General features: G+C 46.0%; 1 protein-coding gene and 27 non-coding genes across 35 annotated transcripts in view; all 28 read right to left on the bottom strand.

Moving 5' to 3' along the window:
- znf385c (zinc finger protein 385C) overlaps positions 1–24,221 on the bottom strand; it is a 96,988-nt gene that overhangs the window by 10,582 nt on the left and 62,185 nt on the right. For all 8 annotated transcript variants that reach the window (XM_058048132.1, XM_058048131.1, XM_058048137.1 and 5 more), the window contains 3 exons: positions 14,679–14,821; positions 6,713–6,823; positions 3,303–3,504 (listed from right to left, as the gene is read on the bottom strand). In XM_058048132.1, the coding sequence (XP_057904115.1) occupies positions 3,303–3,504; positions 6,713–6,823; positions 14,679–14,821 (456 nt within the window). The remainder of the gene's footprint in view (positions 1–3,302; positions 3,505–6,712; positions 6,824–14,678; positions 14,822–24,221) is intronic.
- Positions 2,370–2,441, bottom strand: trnat-cgu (transfer RNA threonine (anticodon CGU)). The gene has a single exon. It is a non-coding gene; the product is annotated as a tRNA-Thr (tRNA).
- Positions 2,518–2,589, bottom strand: trnat-cgu (transfer RNA threonine (anticodon CGU)). Its single transcript has one exon. It is a non-coding gene; the product is annotated as a tRNA-Thr (tRNA).
- On the bottom strand, positions 2,666–2,737 carry trnat-cgu (transfer RNA threonine (anticodon CGU)). Its single transcript has one exon. It is a non-coding gene; the product is annotated as a tRNA-Thr (tRNA).
- trnat-cgu (transfer RNA threonine (anticodon CGU)) lies at positions 2,814–2,885 on the bottom strand. The gene has a single exon. It is a non-coding gene; the product is annotated as a tRNA-Thr (tRNA).
- Positions 2,962–3,033, bottom strand: trnat-cgu (transfer RNA threonine (anticodon CGU)). The gene has a single exon. It is a non-coding gene; the product is annotated as a tRNA-Thr (tRNA).
- Positions 3,112–3,183, bottom strand: trnat-cgu (transfer RNA threonine (anticodon CGU)). Its single transcript has one exon. It is a non-coding gene; the product is annotated as a tRNA-Thr (tRNA).
- Positions 7,742–7,813, bottom strand: trnat-ugu (transfer RNA threonine (anticodon UGU)). Its single transcript has one exon. It is a non-coding gene; the product is annotated as a tRNA-Thr (tRNA).
- Positions 7,943–8,014, bottom strand: trnat-ugu (transfer RNA threonine (anticodon UGU)). Its single transcript has one exon. It is a non-coding gene; the product is annotated as a tRNA-Thr (tRNA).
- On the bottom strand, positions 8,144–8,215 carry trnat-ugu (transfer RNA threonine (anticodon UGU)). Its single transcript has one exon. It is a non-coding gene; the product is annotated as a tRNA-Thr (tRNA).
- Positions 8,345–8,416, bottom strand: trnat-cgu (transfer RNA threonine (anticodon CGU)). The gene has a single exon. It is a non-coding gene; the product is annotated as a tRNA-Thr (tRNA).
- On the bottom strand, positions 8,546–8,617 carry trnat-ugu (transfer RNA threonine (anticodon UGU)). The gene has a single exon. It is a non-coding gene; the product is annotated as a tRNA-Thr (tRNA).
- On the bottom strand, positions 9,829–9,900 carry trnat-cgu (transfer RNA threonine (anticodon CGU)). Its single transcript has one exon. It is a non-coding gene; the product is annotated as a tRNA-Thr (tRNA).
- On the bottom strand, positions 10,016–10,087 carry trnat-cgu (transfer RNA threonine (anticodon CGU)). Its single transcript has one exon. It is a non-coding gene; the product is annotated as a tRNA-Thr (tRNA).
- On the bottom strand, positions 10,132–10,203 carry trnat-ugu (transfer RNA threonine (anticodon UGU)). Its single transcript has one exon. It is a non-coding gene; the product is annotated as a tRNA-Thr (tRNA).
- trnat-cgu (transfer RNA threonine (anticodon CGU)) lies at positions 10,333–10,404 on the bottom strand. Its single transcript has one exon. It is a non-coding gene; the product is annotated as a tRNA-Thr (tRNA).
- On the bottom strand, positions 10,520–10,591 carry trnat-cgu (transfer RNA threonine (anticodon CGU)). Its single transcript has one exon. It is a non-coding gene; the product is annotated as a tRNA-Thr (tRNA).
- trnat-ugu (transfer RNA threonine (anticodon UGU)) lies at positions 10,636–10,707 on the bottom strand. Its single transcript has one exon. It is a non-coding gene; the product is annotated as a tRNA-Thr (tRNA).
- trnat-ugu (transfer RNA threonine (anticodon UGU)) lies at positions 10,837–10,908 on the bottom strand. The gene has a single exon. It is a non-coding gene; the product is annotated as a tRNA-Thr (tRNA).
- On the bottom strand, positions 11,038–11,109 carry trnat-ugu (transfer RNA threonine (anticodon UGU)). The gene has a single exon. It is a non-coding gene; the product is annotated as a tRNA-Thr (tRNA).
- Positions 11,234–11,305, bottom strand: trnat-cgu (transfer RNA threonine (anticodon CGU)). The gene has a single exon. It is a non-coding gene; the product is annotated as a tRNA-Thr (tRNA).
- trnat-ugu (transfer RNA threonine (anticodon UGU)) lies at positions 11,435–11,506 on the bottom strand. The gene has a single exon. It is a non-coding gene; the product is annotated as a tRNA-Thr (tRNA).
- Positions 11,636–11,707, bottom strand: trnat-ugu (transfer RNA threonine (anticodon UGU)). Its single transcript has one exon. It is a non-coding gene; the product is annotated as a tRNA-Thr (tRNA).
- trnat-cgu (transfer RNA threonine (anticodon CGU)) lies at positions 11,832–11,903 on the bottom strand. Its single transcript has one exon. It is a non-coding gene; the product is annotated as a tRNA-Thr (tRNA).
- trnat-ugu (transfer RNA threonine (anticodon UGU)) lies at positions 12,033–12,104 on the bottom strand. The gene has a single exon. It is a non-coding gene; the product is annotated as a tRNA-Thr (tRNA).
- Positions 12,234–12,305, bottom strand: trnat-ugu (transfer RNA threonine (anticodon UGU)). The gene has a single exon. It is a non-coding gene; the product is annotated as a tRNA-Thr (tRNA).
- Positions 12,435–12,506, bottom strand: trnat-cgu (transfer RNA threonine (anticodon CGU)). Its single transcript has one exon. It is a non-coding gene; the product is annotated as a tRNA-Thr (tRNA).
- On the bottom strand, positions 12,674–12,745 carry trnat-cgu (transfer RNA threonine (anticodon CGU)). The gene has a single exon. It is a non-coding gene; the product is annotated as a tRNA-Thr (tRNA).

Below are 24,221 nucleotides of genomic sequence, written 5' to 3'. Positions count from 1 at the left end.
TTTGGGGCAGTTGAGGCGGTGCCCTACTGCTAATTTCCTGTGTAGTATTACTGTGGCTGTACGATACCGACCTCCCTGTCCGTTCTTGGCAGTCTGGGGCAGCAGAACCTTCGGTGTCAAGCTTTGTTTTTTTTACTGCTACGGCTAACTTTAATTAGCTTTAAGAAATCTAGCGGATTATCGGCCATCTTAGAAGAAGACATCAGATGGAAAAAGATAATAGTGTAGCGTAGTTTAGACTTTTCTAGATGCTAGCAGCTAATTTCCTTTAACGTGCTGCTGACGGACATACTTAACGGCAAAACTGTCTGAGAAGATTTTAGCTTGCCAACATTTCGGGTTTAATGGCGAGGAGAAAAAGTAGTTAAACCGAGAATGATGGGATTTATGTCGAGATTGAGTCGACGCTCGTGTCTGGCGTATTTCTCGCGCGCTTCGGGCCCAGCGAGGTCTGAAGGAGGCGCGCCAAGCGTGGCAGCCTCGTCTGTCTCCACCACCATTATCGGGTAACGTGACGGGGGGGATGAGGAGGCTGACCTTGAGGCTGCGGATGACGTGCGTTTATTGGGAAGCGGGCGTGATGTTGAGAGGAGCAGGTGTGCTATTTGGCTTTGGCGGACGCAAGTCCTTCCATGGTGTTCATTATAGGTTGGCGCTGGCGGTGTAAGATGGCGATGGCGCTGGTGCTGGCATGGCGGCGGCTGCTGCGGCGGCTGCTGCTCCACAATTCTTCTTATTATAAGAGCAAAATGACTCAGGGCATCAAACCCGGCTTATCTACTTTCTCCCTCCGCTGACTCCTCCTCCACGCTTTCATTCTCCAGCGCTGCCCTGCCTGCCGTTCATTTCATCTCATCTTTTATTTCAGCCTTCATTTGTCTGTGGCGCCGCTTCCTTCTCCCGGAGCGAGAAATATTAACTTAAGAAGAAGAGCGTTATCGGCCTCGCAGCATTTCGTCCATTTTCTCCTTCCTCAAGGAGAGCTTCTCTTTTACCTTCGCGTCTCCTTTTGTGACCGTGTCAAAATTCCATGGTGTGCAGAACCAGAGGGAGGTGCAACATGGGAAAGAAACGCGGTTTAAAATGAATGCCTGTCTTCCTCTCAATCTCTTTGCATGCAAAATGCCACATGTGAGGATCCGTGTGGGCACTTTGGAGCAGCAGAGGGCGCTATTAATTCAGACCCAACTAGTCAGCTGATAAAAAGAAAGGGGAAGGTCAGGGTGACCCAAAAAAACGGGCCCCAACTCTAATTAGGCCCCGTTTCTTAGTGTTTTGTCTGAATGAAATGAAATTTTAATTTTATTAATTCATTCATTTTCAGGGTCGCGGTGGTGCTGGAGCCTATCCCAGCTGTCTTCGGGCGAGAGGCGGGGTACACCCTGGACTGGTCACCAGCCAATCACAGGGCACATATAGACAAACAACCATTCACACTCACATTCATACCTATGGACAATTTGGAGTCGCTAATTAACCTAGCATGTTTTTGGAATGTGGGAGGAAACCGGAGTACCCGGAGAAAACCCACGCATGCACGGGGAGAACATGTAAATTCCACACAGAGATGGCCGAGGGTGGAATCGAACCCTGGTCTCCTAGCTGTGAGGTCTGCGTGCTAACCACTAGACCGCCGTGCCGCCAACTTTGGTCATAACTAGTTTATTATATTCAAAACATCACATCAAAACACTCGGGTCTTTGGCCTTTTTTTCTCCGTTCTACAGCATATGTTCTAGATGGCCTCCATTTAGCTTCGTGCATTTCTTGAGGAGCAGCACAAAGCTGTCCATGACGTTCTTACAGACTGAATTGGGAATGGCTCTCATCTCCTCCGTGATGGAATCTCGGCCAGAGGCATTATTGGACCAATCTTCATCAGTCACCGAGGAGCGGTATGTGGAGGTCCTCAAAACCTTCAAGAATGAACTCCAGACCATCTACTCGTCGCTCATGAGCAAGTTCTGGTTCCAGCAAAACGTTCCAGCAAGTTCTCACACCTCAAACCTGTCCCGCGATTGGCTGAAAGAGAACTTCGATTGATAGGCCGAGTGATCAGTCCCAAGACTGATTTTGAGCGGGCACACCATAGCCCGGACCTAAGCCCCCCCCCTGATTTTTTTCTTTGGGGCTATCTTAAGGACAGAGTCTACGCAAGGGAAACCCAGAACCATTGCGGAACTCAAGAAAGCCATCAGGGAGGAGATGAGAGCCATTACCAACTCAGTCTGTAAGAACGTCATGGACAACTTCTAGAACATATGCTGTAGAACGGAGAAAAAAAATATTAGAGTTGGGGTCCGTTTTTTTTTTGGGTGACCCTGTATAAGGAGATGAACCTTACAAGGTACATGAAAGAAGAACTATCAAGGCACAGATGGGGATTGAACCCATGATCTTTGGTTTACGAGACCAACGCCTTACCACTTGGCCACTGCGCCTGTCCGAGGTGCCTACATTGTCACAATGCCGCATGCTAAGTTTTATACAAGGGACATGAAAGAAGAACTAAGAAGAAGGCACAGATGGGGATTGAACCCATGATCTTCGGTTTACGAGACCAACGCCTTACCACTTGGCCACTGCGCCTGTACAAGGTTCCTACATTGTCACAATGCCGCATGCTAAGTTTTAGACAAGGGACATGAAAGAAGAACTAAGAAGAAGGCACAGATGGGGATTGAACCCATGATCTTCGGTTTACGAGACCAACGCCTTACCACTTGGCCACTGCGCCTGTCCAAGGCTCCTACATTGTCACAATGCCGCATGCTAAGTTTTATACAAGGGACATGAAAGAAGAACTAAGAAGAAGGCACAGATGGGGATTGAACCCATGATCTTCGGTTTACGAGACCAACGCCTTACCACTTGTCCACTGCGCCTGTCCAAGGCTCCTACATTGTCACAATGCCGCATGCTAAGTTTTATACAAGGGACATGAAAGAAGAACTAAGAAGAGGGCACAGACGGGGATTGAACCCATGATCTTCGGTTTACGAGACCAACGCCTTACCACTTGGCCACTGCGCCTGTCCGTGGTTCCCACATTGTCACAATGCCGCATGCTAAGTTTTATACAAGGGACATGAAAGACATGAGCTAAGCAGAAGGCACAGATGGGGATTGAACCCATGATCTTTAGTTTACGAGACCAACGCCTTACCACTTGTCCACTGTGCCTGTCCCAGGCACCTACATTGTCACAATGCCGCATGCTAAGTATTAAAACAAACCTAGCCACAACCAGAATCAACATCACAGTGTACCGACATCTCATTGGACGACATGTCTCTACGTACTTGTTCCCTCCTCTATGCTTGAGTCCACGACGACAGGTATCGCCGTTTCGGCCATCTTGGTCCTGTCCCGCTCTCTGTCTCTGTCTCTGTCCCTCCCGCCGGATGAAGCCTCCCCCGCCCGTCGTTGCCGGTTCTTCTGGGCCTCGATGGCTTTGAGCTTGCGTGCGTGCTTGTGGCCTTTATAGTGAGCTTCCGCCTGGTTCTGCAGCAAAGCCCGAAAGATGAGGAGGAGAAAAGAAAAACAGGTTAGCGAGACAGGAGAATTTTAATCGATGTAATATCTTGTGGAAAAAGTGGAGCCCCCGACGTGCAGCCCATGTTAAAATGCACGGCTGAATGCACAATACGCGAGCCGCCCGTCTGTTCCCGCCTGATAACGGCGCCGGCACGCCGGGAGGCCAGAGGTATAATTGCATGAGAAATACGCGGCAAGAGCGAGCCTTGCAACTCCACAACTACCCTATCAACGCGCACAGTGAGAGGCGTCCCTCTCGCTGCAAATGCGAGGCACATGCTAATGGCGCACACCAACACACACACACACACACACACACACACAGAAATACACTGATTGACTGCTCAATCTCGGAGCAAAGTCCCCCGCACTACAATCAGCAGAAATCAATAGCGAGATCACATCAAATGTGGATGGTGGCAACCCGATGATGGGTTGATGGGGAAAGACTAAATGTCATAATAATAATAATAATAACTGTCACGTCAAAAAGTCCCTCATACTGTTGTACTGCTGGAAATGGAACTGGCTGGATGCTCAAGTATAGAAAACATAATTACATGCAACATGATCACTATGGAATTTAGGTCTCATGCTTCCAGTATGTATATTACACACAAAATATTATCTGATATAAAAGACAATATTTTTTTTCATAGAAAAATGTATCTTATATTTTTATTTTTTTACTGAATTCTCTATTTATTCTTATCATTTTTCAAATGATACTTCTGTATTATTATTATTATTCATTCATTCATTCATTTGCTTTCTCCTCACGAGGGTCGCGGGGGTGCTGGAGCCTATCCCAGCTGTCTTCTGGTGAGAGGCGGGGTGTTATTATTATTATTAAATCTGACTATTTGTATTTTTCCTTACATTTATGTTATCATTATCATAATATTCATTCATTCATTTTCTACCGCTTTTTCCTCACGAGGGTCGCGGGGGGTGCTGGAGCCTATCCCAGCTGTCTTCTGGCGAGAGGCGGGGTGTTATTATTATTATTATTATTAAATCTGACTATTTGTATTTTTCCTTACATTTATGTTATCATTATCATAATATTTATTCATTCATTTTCTACCGCTTTTTCCTCACGAGGGTCGCGGGGGTGCTGGAGCCTATCCCAGCTGTCTTCTGGCGAGAGGAGGGGTGTTATTATTAATATTATTATTATTATTAAATCTGACTATTTGTATTTTTCTTAACATTTATGTTATCATTATCATAATATTAATATTAGTATTTATTTTATTAGCACTGGTATTATCAGTAACTGTTATTCCAAAACTGGCTGCAAAATGTAAAATATCAAATTTCATATTATATATTCATACACCCACACACACACACACATGTATAATCGACAGTATACATACACACGTATATATATCTATAATTAATAATTATCAAAATAAATAAATAATTAATAATTCTAATAATATAATAAAATAAATAAATTATAGTATAATATATGCAGACATGTATTATCATTTATTTACATTTTTAAAAAATTGTAAAAATGCATTCACATGCTTTTTTAAAGCGAGTAATTGCACTCCAATTTCATGTCAGATGACTTAATATGAATAAAACATTTTGAGTGCAAACAATGTGTGAAAAATGCACCCAAATTCAGTTTTTTTGTCATTTAATGAGCGACATCACTTCATAATATGATAAAGCAAAACCTCTCGAGCCCATTTTGACTCCTGTCGTGAAGTCGAAGTTTACGAGCGGCGACCCAAGGTTACATCACGGTGCTTCACGAGCGGCGTCATGAATTTATGGAGGTAATCACGTTGACTTTGCATGGTGAAGAGGCCTATAAATAACATGGCTGCCAGCGCCAAACATCCTGTGACTAATGTGCTGTGAAAAAGCTTCAAACGTTGGCGTGATGTGACCAATCCTGCCTGCGCCGACTCCGCCTCCGCAGCCAGCTGAGGCTCAACGCACGATAATTCTTCAAAAATGTTGTGCATAATATCATTTTTTCATGGCGAACACTTGTGAGTGTGCGGCTATAAATAATAACAGCCTAATTATGCCTTGCTAAAAAAAATAATAAAAAAACACCCATTGAGAAACAGGAAGCAAAACAAACAGCCATCTTGGAGGTTTATCAAGCGTGTGTGTAGGTTGCATCAAAAAAACCGTGGCGCGTTCGTGTTTGAAATTGGCGTTAAGTGGCGGTGCCGTGGGGACCCTCCCACTGGAGATTTCAATTCTGGAGTGTTTTTTTGAAACTTTCTTGGGCTCCATTTTGGGTCATTGAGTTGAGAAACATTCATTCATTCATTTTCTACCGCTTTTTCCTCATGAGGGTCGCGGGGGTGCTGGAGCCTATCCCAGCTGTCTTCTGGCGAGAGGCGGGGTACACCCTGGACCAGTCGCCAGCCAATCACAGAGCACATATAGACAAACAACCATTCACACTCACATTCATACCTATGGACAATTTGGAGTCGCCAATTATTAAAAACCTAGCATGTTTCCGGAATGTGGGAGGAAACCGGAGTACCCGGGGAAAACCCACGCATGCAAACTCCACACAGAGATGGCTGAGGGTGGAATTGAACCCCGGTCTCCTAGCTGTGAGGTACGCGCACTAACCACTCGACCGCCGTGCCGCCGAGGTGAGAAACACTACTGGATTAAAGAAGTAACTCATGGCAAAACAGGAAGGTGGTGACTATTTGGTGTCTTGCTGTCACATCGTGTCGTAGTGACACTCGCATCAAGAATCGTGTCTTCAGTGACGGTAAAATGTTCCTGTTTAAATATTCATTTTTCACGTTTTCTCATATGTATTTATATGCATTTGAATGGTATTCTGCATGTAAAAGCATCATTGTAAAGCTCCTCCTGCAACTACGTCCTCCTCCGAAGACGTGAAGTGTACGAAGACCTGAGATGCCTCTTTGTTTTTTTTTTTTTGTGTGCATATGCATGAAACGACCTGAGAAATGTGACTCACTGTGTGTGTGTGTGTGTGTTTCCCGCTGAGCAGGCTGATTGTTTCTGCTGGAGGCTGATAAACGGAGCCTCTACCTGCTGTCTCATCCCTCGTGCCAAAACAACCACCAAGAAAAAAAAAATATCACCAAGGAAAAACATTTGGAGTTTATGCATGCATACGAGTAAGTGTACAAATACTACAAATTCCTACCGTGGAGTTAAAGCGCAAGTGGCAAATATTGCAGGAGATAATCTGCTTCTTCTTGAGGGGCTGAGGGACGCCAAACGTGTGGTTGATCACCGCCTTCTGGACGGGGTCCATCTGAAAAAGACAAAAATGACAAATGTATCTATAGCAGACGACTGCCAGGATTCGCTAGCAAGAGCTGAAACGCTACCAAAACACAGCACATGAAAGGAAGATTTCCCATCCTTTCATATATTATTCAGGCCCGTGTGTTTTGCCGCCTAAACGGGTTGCCGCGCATGCGGTATTCAAACTGACAGTAAACAAGAGAAGAGAAACAAGGCTGGAGTTACTGTGCCACACAGAAAACGCCACAGTCCTATACATTATTTGGAATAACAGAAGGTACTAAAAATAAACAGAAGGAGCGTAATGGTAATGAAATGGCAGTTCAGATTTCAACCATCAGCAGATAGGGGATGGGGTTTGAAGCCATGGACATCTAGTTCATGTTACAATGTAAAACCATCAACCGATGCAGATGAAAGCAGGTATCACCACGGCCATTAAAGGTCTCGCCTATTTTTAGTACATCGTAATTGGTAATGGTAATGGTTTAATTTCATTTGAACATGCATCAGATTACAATTGAATGCATCACATAATCAGTTCCCAGTTCCACATGTCCAAAAGGAGTAGGAAGAAGCAAAGCTTATTAAATCCTACCCCTCCATCTGGTACTTTTACAATCAGTAACTGTTTCATTTGTTCACTTCCTGCTTTCCTAATATAGTTTAAGTATTTAATTTTTTTAAAATTTTATTTAATTATTTTAAATAATAATTATTTTATTTATTAATTATTTTATTATTTTTCAATGTTATTTTTTTTTACAATTTTTTGGTCACATACCGAAGTACAAGGTGATGTACCAGAGTAAGTGTCGCTACGTATGCCTGGGTCGGATAGCCACAAATGTTCTGTTGGAACCAAAATGACCACCCCCAAATGACATAGACTGTCTAGGAACAAGACAGAACCCATCTTATTGCAAGGCACAGATGGGGGTTGAACCCATGATCTTCGGTTTACAAGACCGACACCTTACCACTTGGCCACTGCGCCATATGTAACTAAGCCACGTACGCTACGTATGCCTGGGTCGAATAGACACAAATGTTCTGTTGGAACCAAAATGACCACCCCCAAATGACATAGACTGTCTAGGAACAAGACAGAACCCATCCTATTGCAAGGCACAGATGGGGGTCGAACCCATGATCTTCGGTTTACAAGACCGACGCCTTACCACTTGGCCACTGCACCATGTGTGACTATGCCATGTATGCTACGTATGCCTGGGTCGGATAGCCACAAATGTTCTGTTGGAACCAAAATGACCACCCCCAAATGACATAGACTGTCTAGGAACAAGGCAGAACCCATCCTATCGCAAGGCACAGATGGGGGTCGAACCCATGATCTTCGGTTTACAAGACCGACACCTTACCACTTGGCCACTGCGCCACATGTGACTATGCTATGTATGCTACGTATGCCTGGGTCGGATAGACACAAAGGTTCTGTTGGAACCAAAATGACCATCTCCAAATGACATAGACTGTCTAGGAACAAGACAGAACCCATCCTATTGCAAGGCACAGATGGGGGTCGAACCCATGATCTTCGGTTTACGAGACCGACACCTTACCACTTGGCCACTGCGCCATATGTAACTAAGCCATGTACGCTACGTATGCCTGGGTCGGATAGACACAAATGTTCTGTTGGAACCAAAATGACCATCTCCAAATGACATAGACTGTCTAGGAACAAGACAGATCCTTTCCTATTGCAAGGCACAAATGGGGGTTGAACCCATGATCTTTGGTTTACAAGACCGACGCCTTACCACTTGGCCACTGCGCCCTCTCTACATATGTGAGTTCCAAAGAAGGTCCTTTCAATGAGACACTGAGGTCAAATGAATGCATCAATATGTGTGCCTTGTCTCGGTCCTGCAAGTTTTTCTTCACAAGAATTTGTCGGCTGAACTTTCCTTGCGTTTATTTGAATTCAATAGTGTTTAGCTTTGAGCTTCGCACTCTTCTGCCCTTTGGCGGTGCCATTACGCCTTTTTTCTTCCCTTCAAACAAGGCGGTCAATGTGTAATTCTGAAGAGAACCGTTGCAATACAATTGCTTGGAATAACCATTTTGTTGCCTTAGGCTTGTTTTGTTTTGATGTCAGCTCAGGGAGGTAGTGACTATCTTCCTCTACAAGAAGTCGAGTCTGACCTTCAAAACCTCAAGCAGCCATCTGTCCGCCGTGCACACACACATTTGTTTTTCGAGAGAGAGAATGCACTCGTTGTGTGTCCGCAGACATCCCGAGCCCACTGCTCTGAATGTGTCTTTTGTCTTCACGCCTCACGGTCCAGCCTGGTCTGTGATGAGTTTTCAGGGGCGATGCGATAGAGAAGGGACACCAGGAGGACAGGTGCATTCGCCCCCCCTCCCCGACCCCCACCTCGGTACCAGTCCAGCACAACATGTTCCCTATCAGAGCAAAGAAAAGCAGGAGTTCCCAGTTGAATGGACCATGTGATTGATGCCACAGCTGCACTGTCAGAGTGCTGTTACGGAGACTAATCATCTCCTCCGGGGACCAAGGTGACACTGGTTTTGGCGCCGTTTGCACAGTCGCCACCTGCTTAGAAGAGTTCAAATCCCACTGGGAGCCAACCATTGTCATTTGCATATCTAATATTTTATCTTACGGAATAGGTTTCTACTATGGCTGTCAAAGTGAAACTCACTGGATTGTGATGGCCGGGGAATCGAACCTGGGTCAACTGCTTGGAAGGCAGCTATGCTATGCTAACCTATGCTAACCATCTCCAAATAACATAGACTGTCTAGGAACAAGACAGAATCCACCCTACCGCAAGGCACAGATGGGGGTCGAACCCATGATCTTCGGTTTACAAGACCGGCGCCTTACCACTTGGCACTGCGCCATATGTCATGTATGCTACGTATGCCTGGGTCGGATAGACACAAATGTTCTGTTGGAACCAAAATGTCCATCTCCAAATGACATAGACTGTCTAGGAACAAGACAGAACCCATCCTATCGCAAGGCACAGATGGGGGTCGAACCCATGATCTTCGGTTTACGAGACCGACGCCTTACCACTTGGCCACTGCGCCATATGTGACTGTGCCATGTATGCTACATATGCCTGGGTCGGATAGACACAAATGTTCTGTTGGAACCAAAATGACATAGACTGTCTAGGAACAAGACAGAACCCATCCTAATGCAAGGCACAGATGGGGGTCGAACCCATGATCTTCGGTTTACGAGACCGACGCCTTACCACTTGGCCACTGCGCCATATGTGACTGTGCCATGTATGCTACAGAACCCATCCGATTGCAAGGCACAGATGGGGGTCGAACCCATGATCTACGGTTTACAAGACCGACGCCTTACCACTTGGCCACTGCGCCACATTTGACGATGCCATGTATGCTACGTATGCCTGGGTCGGATAGACACAAATGTTCTGTTAGAACCAAAATGACCACCTCCAAATGACATAGACTGTCTAGGGACAAGACAGAACCCATCCTATTGCAAGGCACAGATGGGGGTCGAACCCATGATCTTCGGTTTACGAGACCGACGCCTTACCACTTGGCCACTGCGCCATATGTGACTGTGCCATGTATGCTACATATGCCTGGGTCGGATAGACACAAATGTTCTGTTGGAACCAAAATGACATAGACTGTCTAGGAACAAGACAGAACCCATCCTAATGCAAGGCACAGATGGGGGTCGAACCCATGATCTTCGGTTTACGAGACCGACGCCTTACCACTTGGCCACTGCACCATATGTGACTGTGCCATGTATGCTACAGAACCCATCCGATTGCAAGGCACAGATGGGGGTCGAACCCATGATCTACGGTTTACAAGACCGACGCCTTACCACTTGGCCACTGCGCCACATTTGACGATGCCATGTATGCTACGTATGCCTGGGTCGGATAGACACAAATGTTCTGTTAGAACCAAAATGACCACCTCCAAATGACATAGACTGTCTAGGGACAAGACAGAACCCATCCTATCGCAAGGCACAGATGGGGGTCGAACCCATGATCTACGGTTTACAAGACCGACGCCTTACCACTTGGCCACTGCGCCACATGTGACTATGCCACGTACACTACGTATGCCTGGGTCGGATTGACACAAATGTTCTGTTGGAACCAAAATGACCATCTCCAAATGACATAGACTGTCTAGGAACAAGACAGAACCCATCCTATTGCAAGGCACAGATGGGGGTCGAACCCATGATCTTCGGTTTACAAGACCGACGCCTTACCACTTGGCCACTGCGCCACATGTGACTATGCTATGTATGCTATGTATGCTACGTATGCCTGGGTCGGATTGAAACAAATGTTCTGTTGGATCCAAAATGACGTAGACTGTCTAGGAACAAGACAGAACCCATCCTATCGCAAGGCACAGATGGGGGTCGAACCCATGATCTTCGGTTTACGAGACCGACGCCCTACCACTTGGCCACTGCGCCACATGTGACTATGCTATGTATGCTACGTATGCCTGGGTCGGATAGACACAAATGTTCTGTTGGAACCAAAATGACCATCTCCAAATGACATAGACTGTCTAGGAACAAGACAGCACCCATCCTATCGCAAGGCACAGATGGGGGTCGAACCCATGATCTTCGGTTTACAAGACCGACGCTTTACCACTTGGCCACTGCGCCAGTTGTGACTATGCCATTTATGCTACATATGCCTGGGTTGGATAGACACAAATGTTCTGTTAGAACAAAAATGACCATCTCCAAATGACATAGACTGTCTAGGAACAAGACAGAACCCATCCGATTGCCAGGCACAGATGGGGCTCGAACCCATGATCTTCGGTTTACAAGACCGACGCCTTACCACTTGGCCACTGCGCCACATGTGACTATGCTATGTATGCTATGTATGCTACGTATGCCTGGGTCGGATTGAAACAAATGTTCTGTTGGATCCAAAATGACGTAGACTGTCTAGGAACAAGACAGAACCCATCCTATCGCAAGGCACAGATGGGGGTCGAACCCATGATCTTCGGTTTACGAGACCGACGCCCTACCACTTGGCCACTGCGCCACATGTGACTATGCTATGTATGCTACGTATGCCTGGGTCGGATAGACACAAATGTTCTGTTGGAACCAAAATGACCATCTCCAAATGACATAGACTGTCTAGGAACAAGACAGAACCCATCCTATTGCAAGGCACAGATGGGGGTCGACCCCATGATCTTCGGTTTACAAGACCGACGCCTTACCACTTGGCCACTGCGCCACATGTGACTATGCCACGTACGCTACATATGCCTGGGTCGGATAGACACAAATGTTCTGTTGGAACCAAAATGACCATCTCCAAATGACATAGACTGTCTAGGAACAAGACAGCACCCATCCTATCGCAAGGCACAGATGGGGGTCGAACCCATGATCTTCGGTTTACAAGACCGACGCCTTCCCACTTGGCCACTGCACCACATGTTACTATGCCACGTATGCTACATATGTCTGGGTCGGATAGACACAAATGTTCTGTTGGAACCAAAATGACCATCTCCAAATGACATAGACTGTCTAGGAACAAGACAGAACCCATCCTATTGCAAGGCACAGATGGGGGTCGAACCCATGATCTTCGGTTTACGAGACCGACACCTTACCACTTGGCCACTGCGCCATATGTGCCTATGCTGTGTATGCTATGTATGCTACATATGTCTGGGTTGGATAGACACAAATGTTCTGTTGGAACCAAAAGTAAAGACTTAAGCTTGGTGCTGGCACACATCTCCATTATAAATGACATAGACTGTCTAGGAACAAGACAGAACCCATCCTATTGCAAGGCACAGATGGGGGTCGAACCCATGATCTTCGGTTTACGAGACCGACGCCTTACCTCTTGGCCACTGCGCCACACAAGTGCTACAGAGAAAAAAACGTAACAAAATTCTTCAGATGCTCACTGAGCTGAAGTCTCGTGCAAGGCCGACAGTTGATGTGAAGAAAATATCTTCATCCATTTGAGTTTATTTCCTTTCATATTCATATTCAGATGCCTAAATTGGCATACATATAGAAAGTGTGCCCACGTATTATATTTAAATATCATTATGTTGGTTGTTGTCGAAACAGGTTGCCAAAGTTTAGCCAACAGCGGGAGACGGAAGTTCATTACTGGAACACATCCACATTATTAAGCACCCAGAAGACCTCACATGTTCTAAAACACAGAAGGGGTTTGAACCCATGATTTTGGATTTACAAAACCAACACCGGACCACTTGTCCACCACACCTTGCTGCTTCATGTAGGTGTCAGTCACTTTGCCGACTCTCAAATCCAGAAGACATCAAAGTAGGACAGGGAACACTAATGCTAAAAAAAAAACACTTGCGACGAAGCCCGCCGCCACGTACCGCCATGTCTCAAACAGTCCTCCCACCGACTCCTCAGACAAAACACTGCAGCCTCCAACATTAAACACGGCGGCGGCATCGTGATTTCCATCACGCCTTTTCTTGTTGCGAGACACGAGCAACCCTCCGTAACGCGGCGTAGGCGGCGCCAGGGAGAGCCAAAGAGCTGGACTTTGTGGGCGGCGAAAACAATCGAGCTGGCCACCTTTCCTGGTACACAAATGCATTTCATGCGGCGTATGTCTCGTCTCGTCCACGCCCACACACACACACACACACACACACAACGTGTGTAGTCTGAGCGTCCTGGCCTCGCTCGCCCTTTCCTTTCTGTGGCTGTCGAGTGGTTTATGTTTCATTTACGCCGAGCTGGAGATGGATGCTCAGCGTGCGCGGCGCTGACCCTGGACTGTATGCTAACTGTAAAGCTGAAATATTCATAAGAGGAGCACTCAGAGGAAAACATTTGTCACCTGTGAAACCCCCGAGAGAACAACAACCATCTAGGAAGCTGAAATAGCGAAAAGGAGGTCAAGTCGCATCTTCATCGAGAATTTTCCGACGGACAGGATCCTTCAAAATGTATTGTTGAAGTCTTTAATAACTTCATTTACAATAAACCAGGGGTCTCAAACACGCGGCCCGCGGGCCAAATGTGGCCCGCAGGACACTAGTTTGAGGCCCCCGCCTTGATATGAAAGTTTAATGTTTGATATGGATGCTGTATGGTATCATGTACCCAGAAAAAAATATTACGTTTGATTAATGTTCATGTTAAAGGTTAAATAACTGTTAATAGTTATCCTCCCTATCCGTGTGGAAGTGGTAAGTTTTTGGCTATTTAAGTTTAAGGAAATAACTTGAAGGCTACCGTTTAGGTCGCTAGCTTTCTAGTTTGCGAGTTAGCATGTGTCTCAAGACGCTGCAGTTGCGCAATATGTTGTAAATAAAAAGAGTATAAATGTGACTATAGTCGTGTTTTGTCATGTCTACAGGGCTCTAATAATGCTTTGTTCATTTTAATCTGAAAAAAATAATTTGTCTACCCACCAACTATATGTGGTTTCTTAAGTTTTTATTATTTGCCGTTTTATTATTATATATTTTTTATTTATTACTGATTGATTTTCTTTATTTTTAATAAATGCGTTTTTTTTTTTTTTTGGAAAACCTGATGCGGCCCAGCCTCGCCCAGACCCTAGCTCCAGTGGCCCCCAGGTAAATTGAGTTTGAGACCCCTGCTCTAAAGAAAGAGTCATCAATACTCCATATGTCCAAAACTGTGGAAACTGAACATCCTTTTGTGGCGGCCATGTTTGACGTTTGATGTTTGATACGTTCACCTACAAAAAGCTATGACGTCAAAGAAATGCTAGTTTGTTATTGTGCCGTAACGTAAACAAAACAATTTAAAACAATCCAGCACTCACTGTGTTGAAGTTGGGGAAGAGGCTGAGGGGGGAGGACCCGTTGAGCCGGAAGGGCAGGAGATGTTTGAGGTCCAGCTGAGGTTGTAGCGGCCGTCCCCCTACAGGCAGCGAGGCGAGGAGAGGCCCCCCCTGTCCCGATGTACCTGGACGCCACAAGTAGAGAAGATGTTAGAGATGTTGAGTGCTGGAGCCGTCGGGGGTGGCGGCGGCGGCCCCCGACTTTGATTCATGTGATGCCTGAGATGGCGCTAACACCTCCTGTGTGAAGTGTTTTCATTCTCGGAGTGTTGGTCAGAACCCGCACTCATGTACATGCACACAAACACATCATTTAATTACGTATTGGCCGGGGGAAGGGCGGGGGCACTGGTGGGGGTGGGGGTGAGATATCGTATTTCAAACGGAGCCGGGATGAAGAGATTTCTAATTTTCCGCTTGGCTGTGTTTCAGTGCGGTGGTGCGCTGGGCGGCGCGCAGGCATTTACACGAGCGACAGGATCAATCATCGGTGTCAGCCCCGGGTCAGGGTGGCTGCCTGCCTGCCCCTTTAAAAAGTGGGCCTATCATACAAGAGAAACAGAGGGGGGGCGGGGGGTTAAATCAGTAGGTGACGACCATATAATCTCAGCAGCAGCATTACAGGAAGCCCCTTTCAGACAGAAAGAGGTAAACGTCACACTCCAGCCCCAGTTTTTTGTCATTCCCTTTCACACAGAAAGAGGTAAATGTCACACTCCGGCCCCAGTTTTTTGCCATTCCCTTTCACACAAAAAGAGGTAAACTCTGGCTCTAGTTTTTTGCCATTCCCTTTCACACAGAAAGAGGTAAACGTCAAACTCTGGCCCCAGTTTTTTGCCATTCCCTTTCACACAGAAAGAGGTAAACGTCACACTCCGGCACCAGTTTTTTGCCATTCCCTTTCACACAGAAAGAGGTAAACGTCACACTCTGATTTTTTGCCATTCCCTTTCACACAGATAGAGGTAAACGTCACACTCCTGCCCCACTTTTTTGCCATTCCCTTTCACACAGAAAGAGGTAAACGTCACACTCCGGCTCTAGTTTTTTGCCATTCCCTTTCACACAGAAAGAGGTAAACGTCACACTCCTGCCCCAGTTTTTGCCATTCCCTTTCACACAGGCCACACCCATCCTGCCTCTGTTACTGCTCTGATACTACGGCAATATTGCCGGATCTACTGCTATTATGTCTCTGTGCCTTTCACACAAAGAACGATCATCATGTCGCACGTGAAAAATAACATGTAAATGTTATAAAATATCATAATAAATGTGTACAATATTTTCATGTATTTATTGATGTATTTATATACCATACTTATCCTCCATTAAGAGTTCAGTCTTTTACTTTTATTGCATTTTTTTAACGAGCGGCCGCCCTGCCTGCCTTGTATTGCCGCCCCCTCCCCCGGGGGACAAATACACCTAACAACGGAATTGAACGTGTTCACGGGCGATTGCATCAACGATTCTGCTGCAGCTTGCTGTAGTCGCGAACGCGTGTCGTGTTATGATGGATGATGATGTCACCGCGCGTCTTTCCTTCAATAATGGAACGAGTTCCACCGTTGAAATACCGGGACTTCCACAGAGACTTCCACGCTCGCTCTAAAGCCTTAACGCAAATAAATCCAGCATCAGACAAATCAGCATCTTTTCGGAGTGCTGCTGAAGATCGGCGGCCATGTTGGAAAGTCCAGGGGGCGGCAATAAGAGAGCATACGCTCCCTGCAGTGCTAGCCTAATGCTAGCCTAATGTGTGTGTGTGTGCAAGCTGCTTGTCTGACACCCACAGTGAGAACAAAAATCCTTGCCAAGATCAGGATAGTCAGTTATTGCACGTTGCAGATTAATTAATCCATTAATTTGAAGAGCATTAAAGAGCATTTAATAAGGTATTTATCTATTTATTATACCAGCGGAGCCTAACGGTTTCCAGCGAGGACTGCATGCAGAAGAATTAAAGGCTGTGGGGGCTAACTGAGATACATTTTATACATCAAAGAATAATATTTTTTTTTGGGGGGGGGGGGGGGGGGGGGGGTTCAGGAGAGCTCAGAAGCAGCAAGAGAAGCTGGACTAGAAGGGAAGACAGTTATCAGCCGATAATGCCCGCACACCTCCCAGTGCCTCCCCAGGCAGCTTATTAAATCAGTGGCTGTCACCGAGTGTGTGTGTACAAATAGAGAGCAGAGCAAATAGTCGCTGAGAGGCGAGTTGGCGCTTGGTTTGTGTGTGATGGCTGATTCTCATTCTGTGTGTGTGTTTACTTCCTGTCCGGACCAGATCCTGCAGTCCACGGGAAACTTGTGCATGACAAGTTTTGCACTGCAAATGTCTTTTGTGTGTCGTTGTCATTCATTCATTGTTGGGTTGCTGGAGCCTATCCCAGCAGCCAATCACAGGGCACATATAGACAAACAACCATTCACACTCACATTCATACCTATGGACAATTTGGAGTCGCTAATTAACCTAGCATGTTTTTGGAATGTGGGAGGAAACCGGAGTACCCGGGAAAAAAAACCCACGCATGCACAGGGAGAACATGCAAACTCCACACAGATTGCCGAAGGAGGAATTGAACTCGGGTCTCCTATTAGTGAAGCCTGTGTGCTAACCACTCGACCACCGTGCAGCCCCTAAAAGGTGTTAAAAATTTCTTTATATTTACAAATTTGGGTAATGAGTTTAAAAGTCAATATAGGGGTGTTATTTCATGTCTAGAGGGCTCTAATAAATATTAAATATTGCTTAAATATTCATTTATTTTCTACCGCTTATCCACACGAGGGTCGCGGGGGGTGCTGGAGCCTATCCCAGCTGTCTTCGGGCGAGAGGCGGGACCTACACCCTGGACTGGTGGCCAGCCAATCACAGGGCACATATAGACAAACAACCATTCACACTCACATTCATACCTATGGACAATTTGGAGTCGCTAATTAACCTAGCATGTTTTTGGAATGTGGGAGTACCCGGAGAAAACCCACACAGGGATGGCCGAGGGTGGAATTGAGTGCCATATCTTATCATCAAAATAATAAATATTATTGTTTTGGACATTCGTACAATTCATTTGAATGGCAGCGAGGCGACCAAAAGAGAGAGAGAGAAACACAGAGTGAATCCCGGCAGCAAATTATCATCCATGTGATCAGGAGGCGACGTTAGGGTCACCCTGGGAGCAGTTAAGGACAGGGGGACATTAGCCTACAATCACTTTTAATTAAAGACAGACGCTTTTCACCCTCCTCTATGATAATAACCCGCGGACCTCAGATGCCGTGTGACGAGACTGATAACCACGGAGGAACTTCAATTAGCACGCCAGCCAGACGCTTTGATGAGACCAGTTTCAACTGTGCGTTCTCTTGCACAGCGTTTCCGGTGAATAGCTATGTATGCTGCTAAACAGGGGGCTAACTAACGATATCGTTATCTCCAGCCATCGCTAATTAGGTGATGAGGATTAGAAGGATTTGGAACAAAAAGTAATTAGTCCAAAACGGATGCAGAAAGCGGAAAGTTTTGCAGTGATGCAGCAGCAGTGCCGGCCACAAAATAACAACCCTGTGTGTGTGTGTGTGTGTGTCCAGGCTGCTCAGTACAACATGGCTAATGTATGGCTAATAACAACAGGTTTTGTTTTTACACTTCTATATGACAGTTGAGAATGTTAAAGTGTTTTTTTTTCCATGGTGACAGTTTGACTCTGGACTGGACTATATGAGCAAAAGTGTGATGATAACCATAGAACTGCAAACCTAATGTGCGGTGGTAACTTCTCGGTACAATATGATGATTGGTGAAGCAGTAATAGTAATAATAATCGAATAAGAAACATACACAGTAAAAATTCCATGATCTCCCAGGAGGAAAACGGTGATCATAACCATAGAAGCAGAAACGGGATAGAGAGGCGGTAGTATGTCTGTCCAGGCTTGTGACTATGTTATGTTAAGTTTGCAATAATAATAATAATAATAACAGAAGAGAAATGTGGCCGACTCTTTGAAAACATTCAAATGCTTATTTTATGAGGGTGACAGTTTGACTCTGTAACAGACGATTATAGATTTCAAATGCAAACTAAAGGCGGACCAGCATTCCAGAACAGTCTATTGCTAAGTCAATTTAATTAAAAAAATAAAAAAAAGGTCAAGCGTGAGCGTGTGTTTCCAGCCGTCATGCAAGACAGTGTTTATTTTAGTCCTCTGAATGGAGTCGGCGCGGCGCTAACAGGACCGGGAGGAGGAGACAGGAGCTTCTTCTCTGGCGTGAAGTCAATAATGAGTTTTGTCAGGCGAGCGGCGAGCGGAGCCGACCCGGGCCGGGCGCCACTGAAGCCAACCTGAGCGCCAGGCCCATCTGTCAAGCTGAGACAATGAGCCCGAAGCCATCCGGAAACAAATTGCTCCGCTTCGACTGTGTGAAGCCCTGCCAGACGCAGCTAAAGTCCTGATGTTACGCGAGGAGGCGGGGTGGGGGGGGGGAATACGAGGCGGAAACACAACTATTGTTTTTGATAAAATGTCAGAACTTCTGCTTTGCAGCCTCAGGCTACGTCCACGCACGGACAGCGGTTTTTAAAAATGGCGCCATCTTCACTCACAGATAAAAAAATGATGGCTGTCAGCACGGCATATGTGTCGGCTGCCATTGCATACCAGACCAACAGGCGGCGCTGTCGCCTCTGATGTAAGGGTGTGTCAAGTGCAAAAAAATGAATTAAAAAATATTTCCCGGGTTTTGCCAAATGTTTACCCTAAAGCAGGGGTCTCAAACACGCGGCCCCCGGGCCAAATGTGGCCCGCAGGACACTAGTTTGAGGCCCCCGCCTTGATATGAAAGTTTAATGTTTGATATGGATGCTGTATGGTATCATGTACCCAGGAAAAAAATTATTATGTTTGATTAATGTTCATGTTAAAGGCTAAATAACTGTTAATAGTTATCCTCCCTATCCGTGTGGAAGTGGTAAGTTTTGGGCTATTTAAGTTTAAAGGAAATAACTTGAAGGCTACCGTTTAGGTCGCTAGCGCTCTAGTTTGCGAGTTAGCATGTGTCTCAAGACCCTGCAGTTGCGCAATATGTTGTAAATAAAAAGAGTATAAATGTGACTATAGTCGTGTTTTGTCATAAAATAATTTGTCTACCCACCAACTATATGTGGTTTCTTAAGTTTTTATTATTTGCTGTTTTATTATTATTATTATTTATTATTATTATTATATTTATTATATAGAAAATTGGAACCAAAGCGACGTTTCTTTAATTTTTTTGTTTTTAATAAATGCGTTTTTTTTTTTTTTTTTGGAAAACCTGATGCGGCCCAGTCTTGCCCAGACCCGAGCTCCAGTGGCCCCCAGGTAAATTGAGTTTGAGACCCCTGCCCTAAAGGGTTTTCCATTACAAATATTTTTCTGCGCACATTTTTTAAACTACACGGTGGTCGCACGGTTAGCTGGAGCGGCCATTACGGAAATTACGACCATCAGTTTCGGCTTCATCGCCATCGTCATCCAAAGAGCGAGACAAAAGGACCTGGAAAAAGATTGACAGGAGTTCAGACGAGGCTCATTTCCTCTGCAAAACGACTCATTTGCGATGCTGCTCTCTGACACGAACACAGCGTCATCATCATGGCGACTCTCTCGACTCATTTGCGGACTGATTGGACGCGCCGGGGTCGGCGGCGGTGCGGGAGAAAGAGTCCCGTCTGGTCTAATTTGAAGCGGTCAGCGGCACTCAAACGATGCAGGTGCTTAACGAGGCCGTGACGAATGGAAATGAAGTTGCTAAATAAAGAACATTCTCTTCATTCACTGAGCGGCTGAATAGGAAGCACTCAAGTACTTTAACGCACGCCATTGAACGCAGCACTCGATGATCGTGTACTTAACCAGCTTTATGAAATAAGTATTTGTACATACATCATATCATAAATCACCGGAACTGGCAGGAAGTGTGTTGCTCTTGGAAAAATGTGCTTTAGTTGCTCGTGACGGGGTACAACCCTGGACTGGTGGCCAGCCAATCACAGGGCACATATAGACAAACAACCATTCACACTCACATTCATACCTATGGACAATTTGGAGTCGCTAATTAACCTAGCATGTTTTTGGAATGTGGGAGGAAACCGGAGTACCCGGAAAAAAACCCCACGCATGCACGGGGAGAACATGCAAACTCAGAGAATCGAACCCAGGTCTGTGTGGCCAACATGCTAACCACTCAACCATCGTGCGTCCATACCACATCATAAACATTCATTATTTTTTTACCGCTTAACCTCACAAGGGTCCTCGAGGGGGTGCTGGGGCCTATCCCAGCTGTCTTGGGGCGACCCTGGACTGGTGGCCAGCCAATCACAGGGCACATATAGACAAACAACCATTCACACTCACATTCATACCTATGGACAATTTGGAGTGGCCAATTAACCTAGCATGAGTAACCAGAGAAAACCCACGCATGCACGGGGAGAACATGCAAACTCAGAGAATCGAACCCAGGTCTGTGTGGCCAACATGCTAACCACTCATCCATCGTGCGTCTGTACCACATCATAAACATTCATTAATTCATGAACATGCAAACTCCACACAGAGATGGCCGAAGGTGGAATTGAGCTCGGGTCTCCTATTTGTGAAGCCTGTGTGCTAACCACTCGACCACCGTGCAGCCCCTAAAAGGTTTTGTTTCATTTTATTTACAAATTTGGGTAATGAGAGTTTAAAAGTCAATATAGGGGTGTTATTTCATGTCTAGAGGGCTCTAATAATGCTTAAATATTCATTCATTTTCTACCGCTTATCCTCACAAGGGTCGCGGGGGTGCTGGAGCCTATCCCAGCTGTCTTCAGGAGAGAGGCGGGGTACACCCTGGACTGGTGGCCAGCTAATCACAGGGCACATATAGACAAACAACCATTCACACTCACATTCATACCTATGGACAATTTGGAGTCGCTAATTAACCTAGCAAGTTTTTGGAATGTGGGAGGAAACCGGAGTACCCGGAAACTCCACACAGGGTGGAATTGAACTCGGGTCTCCAAGCAGTGAGGCCTGCGTAAATGGGTAAATTCTCTGTATTCTAAATGCGTACTCTTGTGTCATGCATTGAAACGCAACACATGCTCGGATGGTGTTCATGTGTTTTCCTTACGATGCCTTTAAATGCAGGAGTCGGGGCGTGAGCGAGGGTAAATTCAACCGCTAATGGCGATAAAAAGCTTGTTACGGGCCAAGGAAACGGTGCCCCCCCCCTCCCTTATAACAAATGCAGAAAGCAACAGCGAGGTTTGACTTTCCAGAGAAAGGAAATGCACTTACATGAGAATTAAAGAAGTGGCAATAAAAGCCCTGCAGCTGTGAAAGCCTTGCACAGTGCTAATGCATAAATTAGCTTTGCTTCTATGGGGAAACAATACATTTTAATAAGACACTTTGTTCACCGTAGCCACAAACATATTTTTAGTCGGAATGGAAGAAAATACTTGAATAATTTAAACAGAGCGTCCATGCTCGGGTACGAGGTATGACTTGATGGAGACCAAAGCGGAAAAACAATTAGCCCGGGCTTTTATTTTCATTTTTTTACATCTCCGTCACCAGCGGCCTCGGGGACGAAGTCGATTCGGCGGCCGTAATTGCTTCAAATCAGCCTCCTCGCCAGGTTTAGAAAAGTCGCTCTCAAGCAGAGATTAATCTACACGAGAACATCTGAACGCCTCGCAGCGTCACGCCTGGTGGATCCATTTTGTTTTTTGTGTGCGACGTACGCATCCCCAACAAAGGTGAGGTAATGGCGTGGAGAGGCGCCCCCCCCCAGGAGAGAATAGTTGTACGCTCCTCACGTGCGCTAAGCAAACACGCGGATGATTTGAAATACACCGGAGTCGTTGCTAACGTTTCGATTCAGAGGATTCAACAACAATACATGAAGTCAAGTCACAGCGGGGTGTCCAAAGTGCGGCCCAGGGGCCATTTGCAGTACGCGGCTGTTTGTTTGTTGGCCCGTGGCACAAAGTAAACATCATTTAACATAAAAAAGGTGAAAATCGGTGCAAATTTTACAAGAATAAAGTCAAAATGTTAAGCGAAAAAAGTGGTAAAATATGAGGTTAAAGGTCATTTTAGTGGCATAAAGGTGAAATATGGAAAAATATGTTATTTTTTAAGTTGTAATAATATGAGAAACAAATACAACAATTAATAAAGTAATAATAATAGTGTAGTATAATAGCATAGTAACAATATTCATTCATTCATTTTCTACCGCTTTTCCTCACAAGGGGGTGCTGGAGCCTATCCCAGCTGTCTTCGGGCGTGAGGCGGGGTACACCCTGGACTGGTCACGCCAGCCAATCACAGGGCACATATAGACAAACAACCATTCACACTCACATTCACACCTATGGACAATTTGGAGTCGAAATACGATATTTTAAAAGTAAAAAAATAAAGTTGTAATTTTTTTTTTCCATTTGTCGCTATGTGGACCTCGGCAAAAACATACCCGCCTTACAACGTCCAAAATCCAACCCCAGCGTTACTTTTTACAAAATAAATTGAATAAAGCGTGTTGACTGGTGGCTATAGGATCACTTTCAAAATGTAAAGAAGACAAAAAGAAGATGGCCTCCGTGCTACGCTATCACAGCATTACGCTAGCCCGGTCTGGGATTCCCACATTCCTGCCTTTGATGCTACGGAAAGCTCTAAAACATGACATGCTAGCGATAATGCGGGTTTGAAAAAAGCCGACCAAGGTGACCGGTACCGGTCTCGCGTGGCGTGTGTGCCTCTGAGGCTGAGCAGATAAGGACTCTTATCAGAGGCCGTGCAGGCGAAGCCATAACAGGATCTTTACTAGCAGGCGGGACGAGAGGAGCATGGCGGGAAATGAGTGGCAAGGAGGAAGGAGGTGGGCAAGGAGAGTGGGCGGAGGTGAAGCTGTGTGTGTGTGTGTTGCAATGTGGCCAGAGTGTAATGACTGTGAGAGGTACACCTGCTTGTGTGGCGATAAGAAGGCAGAAGCAATCGCTCGGAGAAAGCCCGCAGCCCCCGCCTCTTTACCCGTAGCCTCCAAGCACAGGGCGTCACTTCTTTCCATGTACTTTGGGGCAACCGTACGCCAACGCCCGCCCGGGAAGGTCACGGGTTGTGACTCTTGGCGGTCTCGCTTCTCATTACCGCCATTTTCAGCCGGGAGATTAAGACGCGAATCCTCCAGGATGAAACTTCGCTCGCCACGCGAGAGACACACCGTCAGCTGTTGCCGTCGTCGTGTGAATTATTCATTCGCTGTTTACAGCGAGCGACAGGTGCGTGACCTCAGCGATGAGTGCTCATGGAGGAAGAGGAAGTGGGGGTCTGGAAGTTGCCAGGTGAGCGGCTGGAAGGCGAGGTCCACTGAAGGGATTCGGTTCATCTCCAGGTACTCCAAGCCCCCCCCCCCCCGGCGACAGACGACAAAGCCAGCTGTCACCTCCGGCTGCGGAATGGATCA

This window comes from Doryrhamphus excisus, chromosome 15, assembly GCF_030265055.1.
Source record: "Doryrhamphus excisus isolate RoL2022-K1 chromosome 15, RoL_Dexc_1.0, whole genome shotgun sequence".
Taxonomy (NCBI): domain Eukaryota; kingdom Metazoa; phylum Chordata; class Actinopteri; order Syngnathiformes; family Syngnathidae; genus Doryrhamphus; species Doryrhamphus excisus.
The sequence above is the reverse complement of the archived record's forward strand: the minus strand, read 5'-3'. Positions and strand labels throughout refer to the sequence as shown.